Source organism: Nannospalax galili, unplaced genomic scaffold (assembly GCF_000622305.1).
Source record: "Nannospalax galili isolate Female #2095 unplaced genomic scaffold, S.galili_v1.0 scaffold675, whole genome shotgun sequence".
NCBI lineage: Eukaryota > Metazoa > Chordata > Mammalia > Rodentia > Spalacidae > Nannospalax > Nannospalax galili.
This window is the reverse complement of record NW_008337205.1, coordinates 1,095,705-1,123,063: the sequence shown is the minus strand read 5'-3', so window position 1 is coordinate 1,123,063 and position 27,359 is coordinate 1,095,705. Positions and strand designations below refer to the sequence as shown.

The 27,359-nt window shown below is 49.3% G+C and overlaps 1 protein-coding gene and 1 long non-coding RNA gene across 3 annotated transcripts in view; one reads left to right on the top strand and one right to left on the bottom strand.

Annotated features, from left to right (window-relative positions):
* Window positions 1-1,164: 1,164 nt before the first annotated feature.
* LOC108490819 lies at window positions 1,165-23,662 on the top strand. Of its 2 annotated transcripts, none has more exons than XR_001872428.1 (3): window positions 1,165-1,241; window positions 1,646-1,736; window positions 23,568-23,662. It is a non-coding gene; the product is annotated as an uncharacterized LOC108490819 (long non-coding RNA). The 2 variants fall into 2 exon arrangements; XR_001872429.1 differs by lacking the exon at window positions 23,568-23,662 and adding an exon at window positions 3,716-3,790.
* Myl10 (myosin light chain 10) overlaps window positions 4,116-27,359 on the bottom strand; it is a 146,862-nt gene continuing 123,618 nt past the window's right edge. Inside the window, exons 2-7 of the mRNA XM_008832300.2 lie at window positions 12,179-12,271; window positions 11,204-11,279; window positions 10,302-10,406; window positions 7,724-7,802; window positions 4,431-4,479; window positions 4,116-4,334 (exon numbers count right to left, since the gene is read on the bottom strand). Coding sequence (XP_008830522.1) covers window positions 4,236-4,334; window positions 4,431-4,479; window positions 7,724-7,802; window positions 10,302-10,406; window positions 11,204-11,279; window positions 12,179-12,214 — 444 coding nt within the window. The 5' untranslated portion in view covers window positions 12,215-12,271 and the 3' untranslated portion in view covers window positions 4,116-4,235. The remainder of the gene's footprint in view (window positions 4,335-4,430; window positions 4,480-7,723; window positions 7,803-10,301; window positions 10,407-11,203; window positions 11,280-12,178; window positions 12,272-27,359) is intronic.

Below are 27,359 nucleotides of genomic sequence, written 5' to 3'. Positions count from 1 at the left end.
CATAACCTACCAGGTCTGGTCAGGGGTCACCAAACATTCCAGGAGATCCAGTTTGGTCAGTTTATCAGACTTTCATTTGCTGCTATCATGGAAAGTGGTGGTCCCTAAGAGGCCAAGGGGTACATGGGCCAATTCTACTTTTGGGGAGACTGAGGACTAGCGAGGCAGGTAGGCTAGAGAACCCCAAGCTGGACTCTGAAACTGACTGCAGTTCTAGCCTTGGCCACACGAGGCGCAAAAACTCTAGCGCTGCTTCCATAGGACTTGGGGTTGTGGGGGTCGCTGGGCCTTCTTGGAGTTGAGCAGACTTTTTCCGAGAGTCTACCGCACTCGAGGCCCAGTGCCGGGGACTTGTGCTAGGGGTACTACAGTGGGAAAAACCCCATGTGAATCTCATTCTTGGGGGCATACAGATTTGTCTTACAGCCCTCCAAACAAAAAGTATCTAGCGAAGTGACTAGTGGGCTAGCGAGACAGCTCAATGGATAAAGGAGCTTGCCACCAAGGCTGAAATCCTGGGTCCATCTCTGGGCCCGACATGGTGGAAGGACAGAACCAACTCCTGCAAGTGATCCTCAGACCATGCCCCCAGCCCCTCACTGGGAGATTCTAGGCAGGGGCTCTTCCATTGAACTACACCCAGCCCCTCCCTCTTCACTGGGGGATTCTAGGCAGGGGCTCTTCTACTGAGCCACATCCCTAGCTATGATTTTAGTGTTTATTTTGAGATAGGGTCTTAGTAAGTTGCTTCAGCTGACCCTGAACTCTTCAGTTTTCACTGGTTTTATTGATCACCATTGCACCCTGGGCCAGCAGGAGCTTGGTGAATGGATGAGGGAAGAGTGAGAAATGGGAAGCATAGTGCCTTCATCCCTGCTCCCTCTACATTGGCTGTCCTGTGTCCATGGTGAGCTGGAAGCTTGCAGGTGGCAGGCCCAGCCATTGGGAGGCAGAACCTCACCAAGCAGGAGCCAGAGTTGAACTGGGGTGCCCACTCCCTGTAGTCTTGCCGCTTCCTGATTCTGCCAGACACAAACAGGTCTGGCAAGTCTTCAGCAGCATAGACAGGACTCAGCTCATGACTTCCAGGAAAGCCAGAGCCTTAGAGAGCAAGAGGGAGGGCTGTGGTGGAGGGAGGAATCTTCTAGAAGTCTCAGCCTCTTTGTGGTGAGCTGCTCACTTGTATTCCAGGCCAAGAGCTGCAGGCTGATGGGTGAACCTCCTTCCCACCTCTCCTGAAGGTCAAGAGGCTCCAGGGGCTTCTTAATTCTCTCTGTCTCTCTCTGTCTCTGTCTCTGTCTCTGTCTCTTTCTCTCTCTCTCTTTTCCCCCTTTCTTTTTTATTGTTTTGTTTATTGGAAGCAAGGTCTTGCTATGTAGCCCAGGTTGGCCTGGAACTTGAAATCCTCTTTATTCTACCTCCCAAGTGCAGAGATTACAAGCACGCACTACCATGCCTGGTTTCCTCCCTCTATCTCTCCCTCCCTCCTTCCCTTCCTTCTTCCCTCCCTTCACACCCCACGCCCTGCCTCCGTCTTCTCTCCCTTCCTCTTTCCCTTCCTGTGGAGGTGTAACATATACAGGAAAGTGGGTGCATTGTCATGCTGTGCCTTCATGATTCTTCACATGTATTTATTCTGATTCAGGATGGGGAGTGACTGCTAAAGTGTTGGAGATTAGGATGACCTGCCTTTGAACGAGTGGAACCTGGAGATCAACCATAACCTCTGCTTATGGGTAAGACCCTGAACACAGAAGTCTCAGAACCCTGACATGTGGAACGGCTGCATGATTGGTAGAGGAAGTTGGCCAGATCAGAAAGGTTTACTGTGTTCTTCATTCTAAGAAAGGCATCTTAACTTCCCTGTCCTGAGAAAGTAAACATCTTGATCAATAAATCACCAGATGCATACAATAACCCTGAGTAAGATCTAAACATCCTGCTTTGTAACAGCCTTAACTTACACCAACTAAAAGTTACTGTTCCTGTTTTTCGTCTAAATATGCTCTGATACTTTGTATGCAACTGCAAAAGCCATACGTAAAGGCTAGTTCCTTCTCTGTATAAAAGCTTGTTGGACTTTTAAAAATGTTTGAGGGCTGGTGAGATGGGCTCATTAGGCAAAGGTGCTTGTAGTCAACCCTAATGACCTAAGCTCCATCCCTAAAACCCATATGGTGGAAAGAGAAAACAGATTCCTGAAAGTTGTCCTCTGACCTACACACACACACACACACACACACACACACACACACACTGTGGCATGCATAAGCTCTTATAAAGGTGCACAATAAAATGTAATTTTAAGTTGTTTGTGTATGTGTGTGTGTGTGTGATCAAACCCAGGACCTCCTGCATATTCTGCATGTGCTCTATTACTGGGTACGTCCCAGCCCCTAAAGGATTTAAAAAGGCATACTGAAGAGCCACGCGTGGAGAGGTAGGCCTGCAAATCAAGCAACACAGTAGGCTAAGTCAGGAGGATTTTAAATTCAGATTCTAAGTAAGCCTAGACCACACAGTGAATTCAAGGCTGCCATGGCAACTTAGTGAAATCCTGTCCCAAAATAAAAAGAAAGTGAAAGTACTGGAGAGCTGGCTCAGCAGTTAAGAGCACTGACTACTTTTACAGAGGACCTGGATTTGATTCCCAGCACCCACATGGTAGCTAACAACCGTCTGTAACTCCAGTTCCAGAAGAATTCAATGCCCTCTTCTGACCTCTGTGGGCATTGCACAACATACATGCAGGCAATACACTCATACACAAAAATTTAAAAATAAGTTAATTTTTAAAAATAAATAAAAGTATAAAGAGGGCTGGGGATGTGGCTCACAGGTAGAACAGCTGCCTAGAATCTCCCAGTGAGGGGCTGGGGTGTGGCTCACAGGTAGAACAGCTGCCTAGAATCTCCCAGTGAGGGGCTGGGATGTGGCTCACAGGTAGAACAGCTGCCTAGAATCTCCCAGTGAGGGGCTGGGGTGTGGCTCAGCAGTATAGCACTTGCCTAACATGCATAAAACCCTGGTTTCCAGCCCCAGCATAGCAAAAATAAATAAAATAAAATCCCACCATCATGAAATGGACTATTGGAAAGATGGTGGAGGCCACAGACAGTAGAGCTTGCTTAGAGATGATTCACTGGGATCTTGACCTCAGCCTCTTCCCTCTCTGTCTCTATTCCTAGTCACCATAAGGTAAATAGTTTTGTTAATGCTATCTTTCTTCCACCATGATGCTCTATCCAAAGTGATGGAGCTGCCAACTTGTGGCTAAAAATGACTGAGACCATCAGGTATTTGCTATAGTGGGAGAAAAATAAAGTAGGGGGCAGGTGAGATGGCTCAGCAGGTAAAGGAGCTTGCTGATAAGCCTGATGATCTAAGTTTGATACCCAGGACCCACGTGGTGGAAGACAATAACTGACTCCCAAAAGTTGTCCTCTGATCTGCACACGTGTGTCATGTCACATGCACATGCGTTCATACACACACATGGTGAGACCTTTGTGAAGATGTGTCCCCAGTATCTTCATCCATCTTGTGCCTGGTCTTTCCACATTTTCTGGGATTTCTTTTGGTGGGCAGAAGTTTTTAATTATAATGAAGTCCAATTTAGCTGTTTCTAGTTCATCTTTGATGCCATGTGTATTGCTGAAGAGCTCTGCCCACCCTTTAAACATCCCTGAATCCATCCATCTCTCCTCCTCCCCAGCTTCGCCTCTTCTCATCTGTTTCTACCAAGTTTCTGCCCCACCCTTCTCCAAAATCCAAGTCCTGTCCCAGCTTCAGCCCATCTGAGCATCCTTCTCCCTGCAGTCCACGTGGTGACCCTACTGTGTACGGAGAGCCCTGTCTCATCCTGGTGTCTCAGAGCTGCTAGGTGCTCAATAAAACCCCCATCAATAAAGACAATGTCCTGTGGTCCATCTGGTGGGCATTAAAACTGTCAATTATTTCTAAACACCAGCTCATCAGAAACAGTTGAACAGAGCCAGGAAACCTAAGTTTTGGAAAAACCAGCAAAGAGGAACGTTTCACTGTCTCCCCAAATGGAGTATTAATCACGCAAACATCACTCAGACTCACATCTTTGTGTGATTTATTCTCCCTTCTGTCCCCTGAATCCTGGGATAATAGAGGCTGTCCCTGCACACACCAGCAACAGGAGCCTGAACTGGTCCCCTACCCCAGCCAGTCTTCCATGACTCTAGATGTGGAGGAGACCTCATCTCCTAGTCCTTCTCCTCACCGTGCGTGATGACGTAGCACAGGTTCCTGTAGTCTAGGTTGCCATAAACATCTGGTGGGAAAGCTGCAAACATCTGCTTGACCTGGGGGAGGTAATGTAGAGGGTCAGGCTGAACCAGGGCTGGTGGGGGCAGAAGCAGAGAATCCATGGGAACTGCCTCCCAAAAGCCCATACCTACCTCCTCCTCACTGAACCGGTCGGCCTGAGTCATAAGCTTCTCTTTAATGCTGTTGATAGAGAAAAGTTACCATGTTTGGAAGGAAAGGGCTGCCTTGTGGTCATGTGGACACAGGCTCCTCGAGGCATCAGAAGTGGGGAGCTCTGGCCCAGGAGGACAACAGCCCTCAGCAGCAATTTGAGCTCCAGCTACCTCCCTGGCAACCTTTCCTTTCTACATCGGGGATTGCTAAATGGAATGATCTTGACACCCCAGCTCTAAGGGCTGATGAAATTCTCCTAATATATTAACAATCAAACTTGGGGGCTCCTTAGTCTTTTTTTTTTTCGATGCTGGGGATGGACTCCAGAGCCTAGGCCATGTTAGGCAAGTGCTCTACCACTGAGCTACACCCCCAGCCCCTCACTGGGGGATTCTAGGCAGGTGTTCTACCACTGAATCATACCTCCAGCCCCTCATTGGGGGATTCTAGGCATGTACTCTGCCAAGCTACATCCCCAACCTTCTTTCCTTCTATAGATATCACTAAGTTGCCCAGGCTGGTCTTGAACTCACTCTGTAGCCCAGCCTGGCCTCAAACCTGCTTGTTTCAGCTTCCCAAGTAGCTGGGGTGGCCTACCTGTCTCCCCTTCCCTCCATCTTGTCCTTCACTCCTGTTTCATTTTTTGACTTTCAATGCTCTGTTCAGCATTTCTCTGACTACAACATGCTGTTCAAGGCCAAGGCATCATGGGAAGACTTAGCTCAGGTCTGAGTCTCTTTAGACCTGGACTCCTCACAGACCTGGAACAGGAATACTAGGATCCCCTTTTACTAGGGAGAAATGAGGCTTGGGTATCCTCATGACTTGTCTGGCATTCTAGAGAAAGGCTGTGGCAGGGTGGAACCTGTCCCCTCCAGGTCCAGGGAAGCATTCTCTCATGGCCACTGGAACAGCCTGCCCTGGAGTCTGCATAAGAGGGACTTATAGGGATTAGGGAGGTCTGTGGGCAGGGATGGGATTGGAAAGCTGAGCCAGGCCTCTAGTCAGGGTATCATTTGGCACATGAGCATTCTCTCATGGCCACTGGAACAGCCTGCCCTGGAATCTGCATGGAGGGCTTATAGGGTTTAGAGAGGTCTATGGGCAGGGATGAGATTGGAAAGCTGAGTAGGGCCTCTACTCAGGGTGTCATCTGGCGCTGGTAGTGGCAGCCCCTGGCTAAGGCTGACACACATTTTCCATTGTTTGTGTTACCATGGGACAGTCACAGTTTCCATGTCCCCAAAGCTGGGGACTCTGCAAATACACTCTGTTTCAACCATAGCTGCTTCTGTGGTTTGTCTGGCCACATCTTCCAGGTTCCCATACAGAGCGGTACCTTCCATTTCCAAAATGAGTCCCTCAAGGATGGGTACCTGCCTCATCCTATCTTCATATTGGTGAGAGAAGAGTTGGTCCAGGCCATACCAGAAAGCTCTCCTGTACCTCCTTCAGTCCCCAAGATTCAGGTGGAAGCTATAGACTCCAGGGGTGGGGTTCTAGTTTAACACACCCTCTACACTCCAGGGACCCTGACTTACAACGTTCCATAGCAGTAAGATATAAGATGTTAACCAGGCATGGTGGCACTCAGGAGGCAGAGGCCGATAGAACTCTGTGAGATCAAGGCTAGCCTGGTCTACACAGAAAGTTCCAGGCCAGCTGGGGCTAAACAGGAACCCTGTCTCAAAACCCGCCCCCTCAAAAGGTATAAGATTTAAGCTGGTACACACACTTCCCTCTCTACCAGATCCTATTTGCCCTCTCCTCACCCCCATAGGCTGAAGCTCTGGTTGGCAGTAGATCCCTCAGAACCCAATCACCTGGAGCACAACTGTCATTGGTACCTCCAACCTGTTCTTGGTGGAGAAGGGACATCACACCAGCCAGGGCCACCCAAGGCCTAGTAGAATTTTGAAGGGACAGCTTGGGCACAGCTGGGAACTTGGCCAAGCTTCCACAGAACAAAACAAGTTGCCACTCTCTGACCTGGGCTCACTGACCCTTTTGCTCCCCGATGTGTGCACACCATAGGTCATCTCAGCAGAATCCACCTCTGTGATGTCAGCCCAAGGTCCTGCAGGACACTCGTGCCTCACCCCAGGCATCCCAAGTTGAACTGGACATGCCCATCTCTATGTGGCTCTGTCCTCTCCCCAAACCCTGGAGTCCCACTGGCTCTAGCCTCAGGATGTTTGCTGGTCAGTCCTTCCTTCCCTATCCTAAGATCCATGAGCCATAATCCTTTCCTCTTCCTCCCCCTTCTCTTTATTCTCCCCCGCGCCCCCGTTCCTGCCCCTCCTGCTCCTCCTGCTCCTGCTCCTCCTGCTTCTCCTGCTCCTGCTCCTCCTGCTCTTCCTGCTCCTCCTGCTCTTCCTGGTCCTCCTGTTCCTCCTGCTCCTCCTGCTCCTGCTCCTCCTGCTCCTGCTCCCCCTGCTCCTGTTCCTCCTGATCTGTTCCTCCTGCTCCTGCTCCTCCTGCTTCTGCTCTTCCTGCTCCTCCTGCTCCTCCTGCTCCTGTTCCTTCTGCTCTGCTCCTCTTCTTCCTCCTCCTGTTTCTCTTCTTGCTCCTCCTCCTTTTCCTCTTCCTCATTTTCTTTCTTTTTTCCCTTATCCTTTCCTTTCCCTTTCTTTTCCTCTTCTTCCTCTTCCTCTTTTTCCTCTTCCTCCTCCTCCTCTTCCTCCTATACCTCTTCCTTCTTTTCTTCCTCCCTTTCCTCCTCCTTTCTCTCCTCTTCCCCCTCCCTCTCGTTCCCCTTTTCCTCTTTTTCTCTTTTTCTTACTCTTCCTCCTCCTCTTCCCCCATTCCTCTTTCTTCTCTTCCTCTTCCTCTTGCTGTTCCTCCCCTTTCCTCCTTGGTCCTCCACATTTTCCCTGCTTGCCCCTCTGAGCTCCATCTCCCCCAGCCCAGATCACCAGCCCATACACACTAAGCCCCAATTCACCCTCTGTTCCTACTTCTAGAATGCTGCTCCCACCCTAACTGGCCAAACTGTATTCATCCTTCAAGGCCCACCCTGCCCTCCCTGTACCCCTACCACTCAGAAGAACTCCTTGACTGATGCTATACTTCCCATCTGCTTCCACACACAGGGACAGAGGGAGGCACCAAGGCCCAGAGTGGGGACTGGACATCAGAAGAGGATTGGGCTAGGCCTGTCGGTGGCCTCTTAGCTCCTGGATGGATGTTACCTTAGCTTAACTGAGTTCTGGGTGGGAGAGTAGACAGGTCTGACCCCTACCTTGGCCCACCCCAGCTCTGAAGAACTTACAAGTCAGCCTTGACGAAGCCTTTCCCTTCAGTATCAAACACCTTGAAGGCATGCAGAATGGTCTCCTCTGGGTCTGTGCCTAGAGGCAGCACATACAGAGAGAATGGAAAGGCAGTGAGGGACTGTCACAGACAGGTGCCAGGCTAGACAAGCACTGGGGAGAAGGTTCTATGACTCCCAATTCCCACTTCACTGGAGGCAGGAGCTAGGGAACCTGTATGGCCTGCATACATTTGGTTGTGAATAACCTGCTCCACTGTACATGGACACCCTGACAGAACATTTAGTATGTTCTTCATTCTCCTAACAATTGTCCATTTTATAGATGAAGAAACTTAGGCTCAGAGAGGTTACCTGGCTTGTTCAGGGTCCCAAAGCAGATACTACTAAATGATCCTGAGGTCTGGGGATGAGGGCAGCAGCTTTAGAGTTACTTGTGACTCAAGAGGCCTGGATATTTAGGTCCATCGTGGGCTAGAGGCGTAGCCCAGTGGTAGAGCTTCTGCCTAGAATTCCCCAGTGAGGGGTTGGAGGGTGTGACTCAATGGTAGGTCACCAGGTTAGAATCCTCCAAAGAGGGCCTGGGAGTGTGGTTCAGTGGTAGAGCACCTGCCTAGAATCCCCCAGCAAGGGACTGGGATGTGGCTCGGTGGTAGAGCACCTGCCTAGAATCCTCCAGTGGGGGTTGGGTGCAAAACTCAGTGGAAGAGTTTGGCTAACATGTGAAAGGCCTTAGGTTCTATTGTCAGCACAAAAGAGCCCCAAGCTCCATGCCTGGAACTTCACCTCTTGATCATCAGGCCATCTGTGTTCCCCCCATCTTACAAAGTCAGGGATCTCTAATCAGACTGTGCCAGACCCCTGTTTCCCTTGTCTGAAATGAGAGCTTTTGGGATGGGAAGCAATGGCCCCGCTGAACAGGGGGCTGGAGCTGGTGTTGCTCAGCCCAAGTGGGCTTAGTGGCAGAGTGAGGGGGCAGCCCTACGCTAGTGAGGCTGGAGGAGTGCAGGGGTCAAGTTAGGTGCTGGCTGGAGTCTCTGCTTTCAAGACCACAGCCTCCCCAATTTGAATTCATCAATTGGCTGAAAGCCCCAGTGTCTCTCTAGAGCCCTGGAAACTGCAACTGGTCTGCTTCTATACCCCACTGCCTCCCTAGGGACCAGGACTTGGATTTGGTTAGCTCTGGCTCAGTTCTGGGACACGCACCTTGGTTGGCCACTCCCTGCCCACTCCCTAGAGATGACCCTCTGCTCAGCGGCCTAGGATCCTCATAAAAACCCTTCAGAGTGGCTGCCTGCCACTGTGGGGAATCAGAGGACAGTCTCCTTGTCTCAATCAACTGCCAGCAGGATGCCCATCCCAGCCTCCTGCTTTCCCTTCTTGCTGGCCTCTCACGCAGCCTTAGACAAGTTTGTGTGACAGGCTCAGCTGGGCCCCAGGCCTGACAAAGATGAGAACAAGCTATAGTACCAGGGCCCTGGGTCAGCACTGACTCAGCACAGACAGACACAGCCTTCTGCCTTCGTTTCCTCATCTGCAAAGCAAGCTTGGGGGCATCAAGGGCACTAAAAGTGCCCTTCCCATGAGAGCCCAAGAGTCCCAGCTAAATTCCCCTTCTCCCCAAGGCAATAGTCACTCCAAGCCCTACCACTGAGCCACACCCCCAGCCCCTCGCTGGGGGGATTCTAGGAAGGTGCTCTACCACTGAGCAACACTCCCAACCCCTCACTGCTCTACTTAAAATACCAAGGTGCAAAAATCAGAATTAGACAAGCCCACCTAAGGTCATCCTGAGGCATGAGGGAGACCAAGAGTAGCCAGTGGCAGTCTGAGGGGAGGATGACAGTGTACCTACCTCCTGGGGCAGCCATAGGCAAGTCTGGCCCTTTTAACCACAGAACCTTCTAGCTCAGGGATGTGTTTATTGGGAAGATCCCAGGACAAGGAGAGAGGAGACAGAGATGGCTCCGTCTTCCAGGCCTGGTGCTGTGTGTGTGTCTCATGAGTAGAAGTGGGGTCTAGATTGGAGTTCTTTTCAAGTTTTTTTTTTTTTTGATGAGTCACCTGGGACAGGTGTCATGACCACTCTGAGCCTCCTCTGACTCCTCATTGGTGAAAATAGCTCCTTGAGTCTCTCCTTGGGGACCACCGTGACTACATAATAGGGGTAAATAACCTGTCTAACAAAGGGGTCAGCCAGAAATTCTTTCCCTCTTTGCACCAGTCTGCCTGCCCCTCACCATCAAGAAAGGGCAGAAAGGCAGGGCAGGTAGGTAGAAGGGGGAAGTGAGAGAAAAAGTGAGGCACAGCAGGCAAATAGAAAAAGGAAATGGGTGTGAGAGAGAGACAGAGCAGGCAAGTAGAAAAGGAAAATATGAATAGAGAAGAGGTGGTGGATGTTATGCCTTTACAGTGACCATCACTGAGCATGCAGAAGTGGAAACTGAGGATGGTGTGGCATCCCGGGGCTAGTGTCTGGGGACCACACCATGTTCCTGTCTGTGGTTATGTAAAGGTCAGGGCCAGGCAGGTGAGCATATCTGTATCCTGCCCCCAGACCTCCAAGAGCCTCACTCACCCTTGAGTTTCTCCCCAAACATGGTCAGGAAGACAGTGAAATTGATGGGCCCTGGGGCCTCCTTTACCATGGCATCTAACTCTTCATTCTTAACATTTATCCGACCTAGAGGAGGGAGAGGGAAAAGAATGTAACAGGCCCAGAGGGATGCTGCCAACCAGAAGTCAAGGAGGGCCCTGGAGCAGCTCCTGGCTCTGCCGTTCAACCTACCCCCTGCTTGGCCCTATCCATCTTTTAGGGGGGCTTTCAGGGAACACTAGAGTCTATAGGCTAATAGGATTGCCCTCTTCATCCCCCCCATCTCTCTCCCAGTCTTCCTAAAACACAGAATAAGCCACTCTTCATCCCCCTTTCCACAAATAAAGAAATAGGCTTGAAGAAGTGGAGATGGAGGTTCATAGGGGGCCTTGGGCCTCATGCGTTCTGGAACTGAGGACTCTGGGATTCTGCATGGTCTCTGTGGACACTCAGGTCCCCAAGCACTCAAAGCTCAGCCTTTATTAGTGCTTTACTTAAGCATCCCTGGCTCCTCCCCAATTCTAACTCTACTGTTTTATCTTGTTTAGTTTGAGACAGGATTTTTTGCCATGAACACAGGCTGACTTTGAAATGGAAATCCTCCTGCCTTAGCTTTGAAAGTACTGGGATTGCAGGCACATACCACCCACATCCCTACACTCTTTTGACCTCTCACTACCCCAGGGCCTTTGCACAAGCTGGTACTGATCTCCTAGCCACCAAGTCTTCTTCTCATATTGGGGAACCTCTCCCTCCTCTGTATCCCTCAGCTCCCAAGTCCCCAACTCACTGTCCCTGCCTTGGCCTGCTCTCCACATCCATCCACTCTTGCTTAGCTCTCTCCACCCCAAGCCCCACGTTTTCCCAGTTTCCCCATCACCCACCAAGTGCAGCAAAAGTGTCCCGCAGGTCCTCCTTGTCAATAAAGCCATCCCGGTTCTGGTCCATGATAGTGAAGGCCTGATGGAGACATGGGCCCTGAGCCACCTCCCCTGCAGTCCAGCCCCGCAGTCCAGCCCCACAGCCCAGCCCCTGCAGCCTTCCCTTCAGGAGCAACTCAGCGGCCTCCCACCACCCAACTCCCCAGCTTAGCTTAACATGCTCTGCATCCTGGTAACTGTAGTCCACCCTCTCTGAGAGCCTGTGGTGCTGCAGGACTCCATAAACATTCCCTCGGTTCAAGAGCACAGAGACCCAGATGGAAAAAGTGTGGTGAGAGAGGGCAACTCTCTGAGAGAGGAGGCTCAGAGAGGAAACTGAAGCTCAGAGAGGCAAACTGAGGCTCAGAAAGAGCTAGGCCTTTCTGGAGGTCACACAGCAAGTATAGGCCCAGGTACAGAGAGAGAGAGCAACAAGACACCTCTCCAGGCACGGAGGCAGCCACGGTGATGTTGAAGAACGACAGTGTGGGAAACCATTGTGTGCTTCTTGAATAACTTCCATGCACTCTGATAACCCTTCTGTGTTGGTCCATCTTTATTGTAAACTTGACTGGGTTTAGAATCACTATAGGAACACATCTCTGGGCATGTCTGAGGGAGTTTCTGTTAACTGAGGAGGAAGACCCACCCTGACTGTGGGCAGCACCATCCATGGGCTGGGGTCCTGACTGGATAGAAAGGAGAAAGTGAGCTGAGCACCAGCATTCATCTCTCTCTGCTTCCTGACTGGATGACATGTGACCAGCTGCCTCCCACTCCTGCCACCATGCCTTCCCACCATGATGGACTGCAGCCTTAGACTTATAAGCCCAAATATACCTTTTGTCCCCCAAGTTGCTTTTGTTAAGTATTTTGTCACAGCAATGAGGAAAGTAACTGATACATCCCCCCATGGTCCCCCTGGGGCCACTGACTAACCTCTTTAAACTCTTGAATCTGAGATTGATCAAACATTGAGAAGACATTGGAGCTGGCTGTGCCTTCTGCTCTCTTCCGGGCTCTTCTGGGTGCCTATAGGGGAAAAGGTAAGGCTTTGCAGTGATGCTTCCTCCAGAGTTCAGTGGTCACCAGAGCCAGGCCACAAGTCCTAGAGCTTCATGGTCCTGGGTACCACAGTCCACCCTCCCAATTCCCATAGTAGCCACCCAGAGCTCCTGACAAAGTCTTATAAATAGTCATGATAGTTAATTTGTCAGCTTGTCAAGAGCTAGAATCACTGTGGAAACAAACCTCTGGGTAGGCCTGGGAGGGGTTTCTAGATCAGGTTAACTGAGGAGGGAAGACCCACCCTGAATGTGGGCAGCACCATCCCATGGGCTGGGATCTTGGACTGAATAAAAAGGAGAAAGTGAGCTGAGCACCAGCATACATCTCTCTCTGCTTCCTGACTGTGGATGCCATGTGAGCAGCTGCCTCACACTCCTGCCGCCATGCCTTCCCACCATGATGCCCTCAAACTGTGAGCCACATAAACCCTTCCTTCAATTGTTTTTGTCAGGTATTTTGTTCCAGCAATGGGAAAAGTAATTAATAGAGATGGTAGAAAGTATTTCTCAGTTGAGGCAAGGAGTTTGCAGTGTCCACTATGCAGGGCTGGGCAGTTGCTCCTGACCTGGCACCCGCCCCAGTCCAGGCTCCCAAAGACGGTGGGGCCACAACTGCTCTGCTACTCAGAATGGGCACTTCTCTAGCCTCAGTCCCCATGTGGGGCTTCCTAATCCCACCCCTGCCACCTTCCACTCAGCTGGAATCTGGCCTTGTTGTCAAGCTGCTAAAAAACTTCCAGAGTATTCTCCACATGGTGTCGGGGTTCTTCACCCCATAAGATCTATTCCTGGACAAGATCTCAGCTATTTCTCTCACTTGAGTCCCCTGCTCACTCCAAATCCACTTTGAGCTGCCTTCTACCTCAATACCTGTTCTTGTCACTCCAGAATGCTTCTGTGTGTGTGCATGCATGTGTGTTCTTGTGTATGGATGTGCACATGCATGTGTGCACATGTGTGGGTAGAGGACGGAGAACAATCTCAGGTTCAGTGTTTAGGAATGTTCATCTTTTTTTTAAAGACAAGATCTCTCACTGTCCTGGAACTCACGGTAAGCTAGCTGAATGGCCAGTGAGCCCCAGGAACCCACCTCTCTCCCCATCCCCACCATTGGGATTCTAAGCATGAGCCACCATGCCCAGCTTTTATACATGGATTCTGAGGATGTAACTCAAGTCTTCATGACTTCAAGATAAGGTCTTTATCAGCTGAGCCATCTCCCCAATCCCCAAACACTTTGTGAGACAGACTCTCCTTATATATAGCCCAGTCAGGCTTTGAGCTCACACTCCTCCTGCCTCTCCCTTCTGAGTGCTGGCTGGGATGACAGGTGTGTGCCACTATTCCCAGGCTCTTGGCTGTCTTGTTTGCTCCTCCAAGAAGTTTTCCCTGACCCCAGGCTGTTCCCCATTCCTGAACCATCACCACTACAGTATGTGCCACACTGCCTGGCTATTCCCTCCCTGTCTCCCTCTGGACTTAAGTAGAAACCTCAAGGTTGAGACCCACTGGGTCCCATCCCTGCCTGGACTTGGCCTGGAGCTGGGATCACCTCAAGTTTAGAAACAACTGCCCAGAACCCATGTCCCTCCTGCGTAGCATGTGGAATCATGGAGCCAGGGTCTGGACTTCTTGCTTCTAGATGTTTTCTGTAGAATATCCTGGTGCCAGAGCCTCCCCACACTAGGCTTTCACTGAATGTTCTATGTCCATGTCCTCAGAGCTCCTGAGGCATTGTTTCCTAGCAGCTATTATGGTCCCCAAGCTCAGGCTAGTGAGTCCCCAAATTGACTTGTGTGCGTGTGTGTGTGTGTGTGTGTGTGTGTGTGTGTGTGTGTGTCTTCATGTATGTACATAAATGTGTGGAGACCAGAGGACATCCTTGGGTTTCATTCCTCAGGTGCTTTCATTTATTTATTTATTTATTTATTTATTTGTTTGTTTGTTTGTGTGTGTGTGTGTGTACATGTGCCACAGCATACATATGGAGGTGAGAGAACAATTTGCAGGTGTCAGTTCTCCCCTTCCACTGTGTGGGTCCCGGGGATTGAACTCAGGTGATCAGGCCTGGCAGCAAGCGCCTTTACCCACTGAGCTATCTCACAGGCCCCTAAACTGACGCATGACATAAGAGGGGAACAAAAGTCTGGGCTCAGGACCACTAGCCAGCCAGCAACCTCCTCTCTTGCCAAGCCCTGTCTAGTCTCTGACCCCAGCTGGGGCTTCTCTGCTCCTACCCCAGCGCCTGTGTGGTCTCCCTTCACTTCCCCAGAGCTCTGGAGCCCATGTCAGAAGCCACAGTGCCCATCGACTTATAATTAGCTTTCACTGGGCACTTGTCTCCAGTAATCCTTTGAAAGTGGGGCTGGCAGAGAGGCCACCCCATGAGGATGCTGGAAGCTTCTGTAATATTTATAAATCTCTTTATAAAAGAAAGAACTCCCCTGCAGAGTTCATCTCGCGTAATTACATATACATTTTCCTCTGATTAATAAAAAATGATCACTTCCGTCTGAAGGATATGCATCCCTATCTCAGGACTGCCTTCCGCCTCAGCACCCCCCATACACACACATACACACACACACGTGCATGTGCCCCCTACTTCGTAGCCTGTCAAGTCCCCCTAGTTACACTCCCTCCTGGACTCTGGAGCTCTGCGAGTCAGGAATGGTTCATCTCTTATCCTGCTGCATAAAAGGCAAACAGCCAGATATCTGGGAACATCCTTGGAAAGAGACAGTCGCCCAGACCAAAGTTTTTATCCTGGCTTGCCTCAGTGAGGATGAGAAACACGGATATATGCCTGAGGGATGGCTCAGTGGGTAAGAGTGCTCACTGAACTCAGAAGGACCTGTGTTTGAATCCACAGCACTCCTAAAAATCTGGTTGTAGCTATACACATGCCTGTAACTCCAGTGCTGGCTAGGGGGTGGGGTGGAGACAGGAGGATTGCTGGGGTTGCTGGCTGTCAGCCTAGCTTTAAGTCTAGTGAGCAATCCCGTCTCAAGGGAAATGGTGGAAAGTGATGGAGCAGGATATCCCATATCCTTCTCAGGCCTCTGTATGTGTGCACAGGCATGTACACTCACATATACCACACACACCCCCATACAAAAAAGACAGAGTCTACTGGGTGTGGTGACGCATGCCTTTAGTCCCAGCACTTGGGAGACAGAGGCAGGTGGATCTCTGTGAGTTTGAGGCCAGCCTGGTCTGCATAGTGAGTTCCAGGCCAGCTACGGCTACAGGGAAACCCTGTCTCAAAAAGACCAATGTGTGTGTGTGAGAGAGAGAGAGAGAGAGAGAGAGAGAGAGAGAGAGAGAGAGAGTTTTCAAGTTTAATTTCCTACTTATATTCACTTTTTTTTTTGAACACAGAGTCTCATGTAATACAGGGTAGCTTTGAACTCATTATGTAGCCAAGGATGACTTTGAACTTCTGATCCTCCTGCCTCTACCTCCCAAGTGCTGAGATTACAGGAGTGTGCCACCACTCCCAATTCATGTCTTGCTTGGGATGAAACCCAGGGACTCGTGCATGCTAGGCAAGCACTCGTGTACCAACTGAGCTGTATCCCAGCCCTTCCCCATTTATAAACCAAGAGTAATACCTGCCTTGAAGCAGGTATTATAAACATAAAACACGTGCTGACCTCCATTCAGATTCTGGTCTGGTCCCCAGGACTCTGAGCTGAATCAGGCCCTGTCCTGTCCCCAAACAGCTCAGAGTCCTGTAGGAGATAGGCCACTAATAGAGGGCAATGGAGGGATAAACAGGTGCTGAGTCACAGGGGGCTGGAACACAGGACAGGTGTGAGCCTCAGGACCCAGGAAGGGCGCCACACCTCCAGCATGCTGGAATACAAGCCCCTGAACCCCTACAGGAACCTCATTCTCTTAGTCAGAACACAGCCCAGATTCTACTTTGACGCCTATCAGGCGAGGTCACTCATCTCCCTCTTACCTTCCTCTTCCCCACAACTTTACCACAGCAGCCCCCATCAAATCAAAACACACCCAAATCAGAACCCACGGGGATGAGAGGCTGAGGAGATGGCTCAGCCTGTAAAATGCTTGCCATGCATGCAAGCATGAGGATCTGAGTTCCATCCCTCAGAACCCACATATGAAGGCAGATGTCACCTCTACTCCCAGTTCTGGGGAGGAGAGAGAGGGATCCCTAGGGCTCACTGGTTAACCAGCCTAATGCAGTCAGAGAACTCCAGGTAAAACACTGAGAGACTGTGTCTCAAAAACAAAACAAGGTAGAGGCTGGAGAGATGGCTCTGTGGATAAGAATACATACTGTTCTTCTAGAGAACCGAGGTCAATTCCCAGCACCCATGTTGGCTGCTTACAACTGCCTGTAACTCCAACTTTAAGGAATCTGTGGATGCTGCACTCACGTGTGCAAACCCAAACACATATACACATAATTAAAATAATAATAATTTTTTTTGGTCTTTTTGAGACAGGGTCTCCCTGTAGCCACAGCTGGTCTGGATTCACTATGGAGACCAGGCTGGCCTCAAACTTACAGAGATCCACCTGCCCTTGCCTCCTGAGTGCTGGGATTAAAGGTGTGTTCCACCACATCTGGCTAATAAAAATAAAATTTGGGGGGGTTCTTTTTGAGACAGGGTCTCCCAGTAGCCCCAGCTGGCCTGGAACTCACTATGTAGACCAGGCTGGCCTCAAACTCACAGAGATCCGCCTGCCTCTGCTTCCTGAGTGCTGGGACTAAAGTCGTGCACCACCACACCTGGCATAATAAAATATTTTTAAGAAAAACAACAAGGTGGATGGGACCTAAGGAACAATACCAAAGGTTGACTTTTGGCTTTCACATGCACATGCACACACAAAATAACCCACATGGATGAGACTGGTCACCTATCAGGGGCAGACTAGGTAGACCAAGTTCAAGTATCAAAGTCAGATCATGCACATCTTCAAGGCAAGGGAATCAGTGAAAGGAACAAGGTCAAGGTCAAGAGAGTTCCTACAGGCAGTAAAGGTTAGAATCACTCTTGAAGTCAAAGTTCAGGAGATGAGACTGGAGCTGAGGAACAAGGTCAAAACTGAGGCTGGTGCTGGAGGGTAACAGAAAGAAGTCAAAGCTGGGGTGCTGAGCTCTGTGGGGAGTAGGGAAGGTGGCCTCAGCCAGAGGCAGGATGGCTCCAGCCTACCATGATCTGGCGTGCTCTCGAGTGCTGAAGCAGATCTGGGGACAGCTTGGGATGGCTCTTTAAATAGTATTCCTCCCCAGGCACGTTTCAGACCTAGACAACAGTTTGGAAGGTGACCAAGGACAAGATGAAGGGTTTTCAAGCCAGGCATCTCCCTGTGGCCATGGGGAGTGGGTGGGGTTGTGGGATCCTTGGACAAAGGCCACCAATGTAGAAGATGTTTAAGCCACCAGGATCTCTGACAGCTCTGGGCCAATTGTTTTCTCTCTAGCCAAGGGACCAGGGACCAGGAAGGGGGCAATAGCCAGGGCTTAGCTGTAAGTCAATGCCAACAACCAGTTGGGAAAGCTTGCTCTTGGATCTGTGATGCTCAGGAGAACTCTGGGACACAGGGTCACCATGTCAGCTGGAGACATTCATAGCACATAATCATATCCCTTGAGTCATTAAGTTCCAGATAGGACACCATCCTCTGGGACCCCTTCACTCTCATAGGCAAAATGGGGATACCTGGTCCCTATTCCCCCAAACCTGCACATATTGAGGCTGTTTTTGAGACATGGCCTCCCTGTAACCCCAGCTGGCCTGGAACTCACTATGTAGATCAGGCTAGCCTCAATTTCACAGAGATCTACCTGTCTCTGCCTCCCGAGGGCTGGGATTAAAGATGCATGCCACCATGCTCAGCTTTGAAGTCTTTTATACATAGTACATTATAAGCATAGAACCTATGATCTTCTATGTGCTTTATTTATTTTTTGGTGATTTCTGGTGCTGGGGACCAAACCTACAGCCTTGTGATATTATGAATGCACTCCTGCTGACTGTACCTCTGGCTTTTCCTAATATTTCTCATATAGTTTGGTTGGCTCTTCAGATGCAGAAACTATGGCTACATATTGCTCTGGGTGGGGGAGGGACCGTGCTTATCCACCTCGACAAAGGGCCACCTCAGAACTTGAAAATGCACAAGGTGAAGCCAGGCATGGTGGTGCATGTCTGGAATCCCAGCACTCTGCAGGTGGAGGAGGACCTGGAATTCCAGTCATCTTTAGCTATATAGCAAATTCAAGTCCAGAGTGGGCCACATGAGACCTTGTCTCAAAACAACAATAACAACAACAAAGGGGCATATGTACCTCAGCAGAACACTTACCCAGAATTCCCCAGTGAGGGATTGAGGGGATGGCTCACCAGTAGAATATTTGCCTAGAATCCCCCAGTGAGGAGCTGGGGGTATGACTCTCAGTGGTAGAGCACCTGCCTAGAATCCCCCAGTGAGGAGCTGGGGTGTTGCTCAGTGGTAGAGCACCTGCCTAGAATCCCCCAGTAAGGGGATGGGGGTGTGGCTCAGAGGTAGAGGATTTGTCTAGCAGACTTCCCTAGCCATACACAAGTTCAATCCCTGTAAAAGACACATAGACACATAGATATACACAAACACACGTGCACACACATACACATACACACCTCTCTCTCTCTCTCTCTCTCTCTCTCACACACACACACACACATACACACACACACACGTACAACATAGCCTAGAGTATTGAGAATGCATTGAGCCAAATGGAATATGCAGTTGATACTGATGAGTATTTGAACGGCCCACCCACTCCACCCTGGCTCCATCCAAGTATTCTCCTGCTGAGCAAAGCAGAGCCTACAATGGCATCCTTAGGTGTCCATTGTGGCTCCAGTGGTCCCGGCTCAGCCTCAAAGGCAGCCCCAGTCCACCCAGCCAAGTTGACTGCTGTGTGGGGCAACCACATCTGATCTGCTGCCAGGGCCAGAGGGTTGGGTTCGGCTCAGTGCAGCCACAGGTCCCCAAGAGCTAGAGAGCTTAACTGTCCCCAGAGCTGGCTTCAGACCTACAAGCCTTGGTACGGCTGATCCCTGCTCTGCGGAGAGACAGTTTGATACTAAACAAATGAAGAGTGGCTGACATTTATAAACCAGAAGGTCAGGTGAGGTTCTAAAACAGGTCTTCAAAATCAATCTTTATCCCACTTTCCAAGTGAGGAAACTGAGACATTCATGATCATACACACCCTCACCACTGGTAGAGCTAGTTAAAGGTGATACTATGAAAAGATGCACTATTCTAGAAGATTCTTCCCTTCCAAACATTCCTATCCTCATGCTCATCCAAATCATCTATAACTAAAGCTGATCTTGTCCAGCCTCTCTGGCCTTTGACATCTCCACCCCTTTAGAAGATTCTAGGCAGGCATTCTACCTAGAATGCTCTGCTGCTGAGCTATATCCCCTAGCCCCTCACTGGGGGATTCTAAGCAGGTTCTCTACCACTGAGACACATTCTAGTCCCTTATTGGGGGATTCTAGTTAGGTGCTCTGCTTAGTGTCTACCACTAAGACATGCCCCTAGACTCTCTCTAGCCATCCACCCATATGAGGGACCAGGTCCTACCATACCATTCCTAGAGACCCCCAAGGAGACACAGCACACATTCCATAGGCATTTGGTAGGTCCTGACCACTGAAGGTGACCCTGGCTGGGAGAGAAGCCTTGGATTCTGACCTTAGCCCACCCCACCCTGATGGGGTAGACAGGCTGTGTGACCATAGTAGGTGCCTGTGCCTTTCTGGGTACATGCACAGCACAGGTGACCGCTGTCTGTGCCAGCTGTGGAGTACTGTTTTCTTTTTTGCCAGGTCATGAGCCTGGCCCTGAGGCCTCCTGGCTCTGGGCTCCAATGAGGGGGACCATAATGCCACCTGGCCTCTAACTCCTAGTATCTCTGCTTCCTGCTTCTGCTTCCTATGACCTTGAAGCCTGTCACTTGTGACCTAAGCTCCTGCCTCCAGGGACCACATCCAGGACCCCAGGTGGGGCTCCGGAATGCCCTGGACAGCCCTAAGTAAGTGGAGAGCTCACAGCTTGCCCAGCGAAGTGTCCCTGGAAATTCCAATGAGTCCAAGAAATGCCAGAGCATATACTGGGGAAGAGTGACAACTGTCATTCAAATCACACCCATGGCAGTTGAGGTAGGTGAAGCTACCTTTCAATCCTCACTCTTAATTTCTTTGTGTGGTGTGTGTGTGTGTGTGTGTATGTGTGTGTGTGTGTGTGTGTACATGCACATGCATGGTGTGGAGGCCAGAGGTCAACTTTGTGTCATTTCTTCAGAGCTGTCCACCTCATTACTTTTTATTTTTATTTTATGGGTATGTGTTTTGCTTGCATATATGTAAGTGCACTTGTGTCATACAATGCCCACAGAGACCAGAAGAAGGCACTGGATCCCCTGGAACTGGAATTATGGACTGTTGTTAGCCAACTTGTGGACCGGACTCAGGTCCTCTGCAAGAACAGTCAGTGCTCTTAACTTCCAAGCCATCTCCCCAGCCCCTCTACATTTTTTTTGAGGCATTGTCTCTCACTGGCCTGGAACTCAATGATTCAACAAGGTTGGTCAGCAAGCTCCAGGGATCCTCCTGGCTCTGCCTTCCCGGTGCTAGGGTTACAAGCATATGTTACCACACCTGGTTTTTCACATAGGTACTGGATATTGAACTCAAATCCTCATATTTGCATGGCAAGCACTTTACAGACTGTGCTATCTCCCCAGTCCACCCCTAACTTCTTACCTCTAAACTCCTCAAACAACCTAGTCTCCCCACTCCCAGACTTGACCAGCACTTCTGTGACCTCTACTTTTCCACAAATTTCCTCCAAATCTCTCTCTTCCTGTGCATTGGTGGTACAGGCCTATCATCCCAGCTACTCAGGGGGTTGAGGCAGAAGGATCATGAGTTCATGACAAGCCTCAGCTACATAGTAAGTTTCATTCCAGGCTAGACAAGTTAATGAGACCCTGTCTCAATTTTTTTGTTTGTTTTTTTTAATTTTTTTTTACTTATTATTTTTATTTTATGTGCACGTGGGTATTGCCTGCATGTACGTAAGTGTACCTGCATTGTGCAATGCCCGCAGAGGTCAGAAGAAGGCATCAGATCCCCTGAAACTTGAGTTATGAATGGTTCTTAGCCACCACGTGGGTGGTGGGAATGGAAACCAGGTCTTCTGTAAGAGTGGTCTGGAACAAAGCTAATGGAAACCTTCATTATTCCACCCAAGTTGATCCCATTTTGACAAATCCTTTGGTCTTTGATTTCTTATTCCTATTTTTCCCTTTAAACTTCACTGCATATATATTATTTTGTAACCTGCTTCAAGTTATTTCTGGGAAAAGGCATTAAAAATTGCCTCTCTTGGGGCTGGAGAGATGGCTCAGCGGTTAAGAACACTGGTTGTTCTTGCAGAAGACCCAGGTTCGAATCCCAGAACCCACATGGCAGCTAACAACTGTCTGTAACTCCAGTCCCAGGGATCCGACAGCCTCTTCTGACCTCTGCGGGCATTGCACGACATTGGTGCACTTATCTACATGCAGGCAATACATACATACACATAAAAATAAATAAATAAAAATTTTAAAATTGCCTCTTTAGAATAATTTTTTTTAAAAGAGCAGTCTGTGCTCTTAACCACTGAGCCATCTCTCTAGCCCCCATTTGTTTTGGGGTGTTTTTGAGTGTGAGACAGGGCCTCCCTGTAGTCCCAGCTGGCCTGGAATTTGCTGTGTAGACCAGGCTGGCCTCAGTCTCAAAGATCTGGCTGCCTTTGCCTTCTGAGTGCTGGAATTAAAAGCTGACTCAGCAGTTAAAAGCACTGACTGCTGCAGAGGACCTGGGTTCAATTCCCAGCACCCACATGGTGGCTAACAACCATCTGTAACTCCAGTTCCAGGGGAATCCAACACCTTCTTCTGACCTCCATGGGCATTGCACAACATGGGTGCACTTACACACATGCAGGCAATACACTCAATCATAAAATACATAAATAAATAAAAAATTTTTTTTGTCTTTTTGAAGCAGGGTCTCCCTGTATTCCCAGCTGAACTGGAACTCACTATATAGACCAGGCTGGCCTTGAACTCATAGAGAGCCGCCTGCCTCTGCCTCCCAAGTGCTGGGACTACAGGCGTGCACCACCATGCCCGGCTCAATAAAATATTTTAAAGAAAAAGAAAAGAAAAACAGCTGCAGATATAGCTCAGTGGCAGACCTCTGGGTTCCCAGGATTTATATACAGTCTTCTATTTATTGATTGTCTGACAGACTTTCCAGCCTATAAGGTCCAAGAAGCCCAATGAACCCATCTGTGCCCACTGTGTCCAGGGACTCAGTGTGTAAAATACTACCAGCTGGTGGGGCTGTTTGGGGAGGCTATGGAAGCTCTGGACATGTGACCTGGCTGACAGAGGTAGAAGGGAATTGGGGGGTTAAAATCTAAAGATATCTCACTTCCAGTGAGTCACACCCCCAGCTCCCACTGGGAGATTCTAGGCAGGTGCTCTACCACTGAGCCATGCCCCTAACCTCTCATTGGGGGATTTCAGCAGGCACTGTCTTGCTGAGCCATGTACCCAGTTGTCTTTTCTTTTTGTTTTTTGTTTGTTTGTTTGTTTTGTTTGCTTGGTTGGTGTTGAAGTTAAATTGTCAACTTGACACAGCACAGAGTTATCTGCGAAGGAAGTCCCAACTGAGGGATTTCCCAGATCAGATTGGTCTGTGGGCATATCTGTAGGGAATTGTCTTGATTGTTAATTGATGTAGAAAGGCCCAGCCCACTGTGGGTTGTGCTGTTTCTTGGGCAGGTGGTCCTGGGCTATTTAAGAAAGCTAGCTAGGCATGAACATGCAAGCAAGCCAGCAAGCAGCCTTCCTCCATGATTTCTGCTTTAGGTTTCCTGCCTTGACTTCCTTCAGTGATGGACTGTGAGGACTGTGACCTAGAACTGTAATCCAAAAAATCCTCAGCGCCCCCCGCCCAACCGCATGTTGCTTTTGGTCAGAATGAGTTAATAGAGCAACAGAAAGGAAACTAGAACAATTGGTTTCTTGAGACAGGGTGCCATGAAGCCCAGGCTGTCTTTGAACTCTCTGTGTAGTTAAGAATGCTCTCAAGCTCCTGATCCTTCTGTCTCTACTTCCCGAGTCCTGGGGTTATAGTCATGTGCCACTACACTTCGCTCTCCAGATCCTGTTTGGTGCCATGCAAGATGCTGCCCCTACAAGCTTCCACCATCATGAACAAGAGCCTGTCTCCTTCACCGTGCTTTCCTGCCATCATGGACTTACATCCCCTGAATCTGTGAGCCAAAATAAATCAATCCTTCTTGTCTTAAGTTGATTCTGTCACATTGATGAGAAATGAAACTGATTCAGTGCCCTTTGCGACTTTCTTTCAAGAGGACTTCCTTGCACACCTCCTGTGACAGGGAGCTCTTCATTCCCGAGTTGCATCTCAAAGGCAACTCAGATCAACAAATGTGCCTTGACTTCCATGACTGAACATGAGTGCTCTGGGTGGCTGAGAATTCGTGTTCAATGACCCCACCCAGGTCGGGAATATTTTAGTTACCTAGTTAGATAGCGTCTATAGACTTTATTCATGCATTAAATAATACTGAGCACTACAGGAATGTCAGTGTGGCTCTAAAAGTGAAGGGACCAGGGAAAAAAATGCCACTACCCATTCAGAGGGGCCTCTATGGGCTGGTGTCCAAACACTGGGCCTTGAAGAATACTGGAGCAGTCAGGAGGCAGACTCAGGCAGATCTCTGTCAGTTCAAGGCCAGCCTGATCTACATAGAGAATTCTAGGTCAGCCCGGGCCTACATAGCATGACCCTGTCTCAAAAACAAGGGGTTGGAGAGGGTCAGAGGTTAAGAACACTGTGATCACTGAGGACCTAAGTTCAGTTCCCAGCACACACATAGTAACTAACAACCATCCATGACTCCAGTTCCAGGGAGATTCAACACCCTTTCTGGCCTCTGTGGGCATTGCACAACATGGTATACTTACATACATGTAGGAAAAACAATCATACACATTTTTTTAAAAGATTCTGTTTAAAAAAAAAAATACTGGAGGACACAATGAGATTTGTTTGTCAGTGGTCCAGGGAGAAGAACAGGGAATTTCTGAAATGTTCCAGCACACTCATAAAGGTGTGAAGTCACATAGCATGAGGGGGTCAGGGTCACAGGGAAACTTGGATCATAAAGAATGGCCTCCAAGGCCTATGAAGAGCTGGGCATGGTGGTACCTGTAATCCCAGCACTCAGAAGGCTGAAGCAGGAAGATCGTGAGTTCAAGCCCAGCCCGGGCTACATTGAGAGGCCATGCCAACAACAACAAAAAACAACGAATCACTAGGCCTAGAGGGGTAGCTCAGTCACTAAAGTGTTTTCATTGCAGGCAGAAGGACCTGAGTTCAGTCCCCCAGAACCCATGTAAAAAGCTAGGTGTGACACAATGTGCTTGTAATTCCATCACTGGGGAGACAGAGACAGGCAGATCCCTGGGGCTCACTCACCAGCCAGCCCAGGTGAATCGGGAAACTCCAGGCCAAGAGAGAGACCCTGTCTCAAAAAATAAAGTAGAGGGTAGAAAGTAACTAAGGAAAGCACACACACACACACACACACACACACACACACACACACACACACAAAGATAACAGCCAAAACCCCACAAAGAACCCAGGGAAGAGTTTCCATGCCTGGCACTGAGCTTCCCTCTCCTCTGATGTAGGGGTGCCTCAGGGCCCAAAGGGGCACACAGATATGACCCCTTTCTCCTTGACTTCATCCAACCCACAGCTATTTTTACAAGCAGGATGTCCTTGGCCACAGGTGCTTTGAACAATGCTCTCCTGTGCTTCTATCATATGGATGCCCAGGCTTGGCTCACCCTTCGGGCCTGCAGCTATAAAACATGAAGGAAGGATTATGGGATACATTTTTGTTGTTTTTAAAGGTTTGCTTGCTTGCTTTTTCTAATGAAAGGAAGGCTTATAGTTGGGGGTCTGGAAAGGAGGCAACACCAGGGGTTTAGGAAAAAGACAGAAAACCCCTCAATTGTCCTAAAAAAAAAGTCTCGACCATTATATCTGGTAATCAGAGAGCTGACAGATGAGAGAGGCAATTTCCTTTGGGGAGGGAGGGAAAAAAGACTAATTGGTTGTAAATCAGGATTCTGCCTAGAATATGACTGTGGGATTCCTGGCCTCTCTGGATCAAAACCTAGCCTTTGGCTCCTCATCAGCTTCTGGTCTATCAGGAGTTTCGATGGTTTACTGGGTATGGCCACAGGACTTGGGGATGTCCATCTCCAATCTGGAACTTCCTCATAAAACATGACAGATGTGAAGCTCAGAGATGGACAGGGTTCTGTTCTGCTTCCCTTCTGTTGCTGTGATAAAACACTTGACCAAAGCAGCTTTGGGGAAGAAACGGTTTATCTGGCTTATACTTCCAGGTCACAGTTCATCACTGAGGGAAGTCAGGGCAGGAACTCAAGCAGGGACTTGAAGCAGAAACCATGGAGGATGCTGCTTGCTGGGTCACTCACAGGATCATACTCAGCTAGCTTTCTTTTTCTGAGACAGGGTCTCACTATGCAGCCCTGACTGGCCTGGATATCACTATGTAAACCAGGCAGGCCTCAGTCTCACAGAGATCCTCCTGTCTCTGCTTCTAGAGTTCTGGAATTAAAGATGTGTGCCACTATACCTGGCTCAGCTAGCTTCCTTATACAGCCCAAGACCTAGGGAATGATGCCACCACAGCAGGCTGGGCCCTTCTGCATCAATTAACAATCAAGACAATCCTTCCCACAGACCAGCCTGATAAGGACAATTATTCAATGGAAGTTTTCCTCTCAGATGTCTGTAAACTGTATTGATTTGACAAAGCTGACTAGCAAGTGTTGGGAATATGGCCGTTGATGTCTTTAGGTGTTTCCTGTGGATCTAGTCTGCTGTGTCCCTTAGGCCACTGTGGTCCCAAGAGAGCTGTAGTTCAGTGCTGGGAATGGTGCACAGGGATTTTCAAGGGGCCACAGGTAAAAATATTTGCAATCTCCTTGCTTCACCATGGGCCTGGGGACAGTAAATTCTGGAAGCCAAGACATAGCCATCCATCTTAGAATGGATGGATTAGTGGACAGGAATGGAGGGTGCAAGCCTTTAATGCCAGCACTCAAGAGGCAGAGGAAGGTATATCTTTGAGTATGAGGCCAGCCTGGTCTACATAGAAAATTCTAGGCTAGCAAGAGCTACATAGTGAGACCTTGTCCAAAGAGAGAGGAGGAGAAGGGGGAGAGAGAGAGAGAGAGAGAGAGAGAGAGAGAGAGAGAGAGAGAGAGAGGGAGAGAGTATAATATATACGTGAGACAAAAAATATATAGGAGAAGTCATGAGAGAGAGAGAGAGAGAGAGAGAGAGAGAGAGAGAGAGAGGCTGAGACTGTATTAGTTACCTGACAGAAACAACTTATGGAAGGAAGGATTTATCTTGGCTCCCAGTTTCAGAGGGTTCCCATCCATCATGGTGGAGTTATGGCAGTGGGAGTTTGTGGCCGAGACTTCTCACATCATGGTGAATCAGTAAACTGAGAGAATGTGACAGGAAAACAGGAGCCTTCTATAATTTTTAAAGGCCCACTCCCAATGACCCACTTCCTCCACACAGGCCCCTTAAAAGTTTGACAACCTCTCCCAACAGTGCCACCTCCTTGGGACAAGGCATTCAAACAGTAGACTTGTGGGGAACATTTCAGTCAAACCAGATCAGCCATTTTGCCACCGGTGATCATGGCTCTTATCAATGAGCACAACGAATTAGCAGCCTTAGTTTCTTTGTATTTACTCATTTGTTTTTGTTATTGCTTTTGTTTTGAGGCAGAGCATCATGTAGCCCAGGCTGTCCTGGAATTGGCAATCCTCCTGCCTTAGCCTCCTGAGTGCCAAGATGGCAGGCACA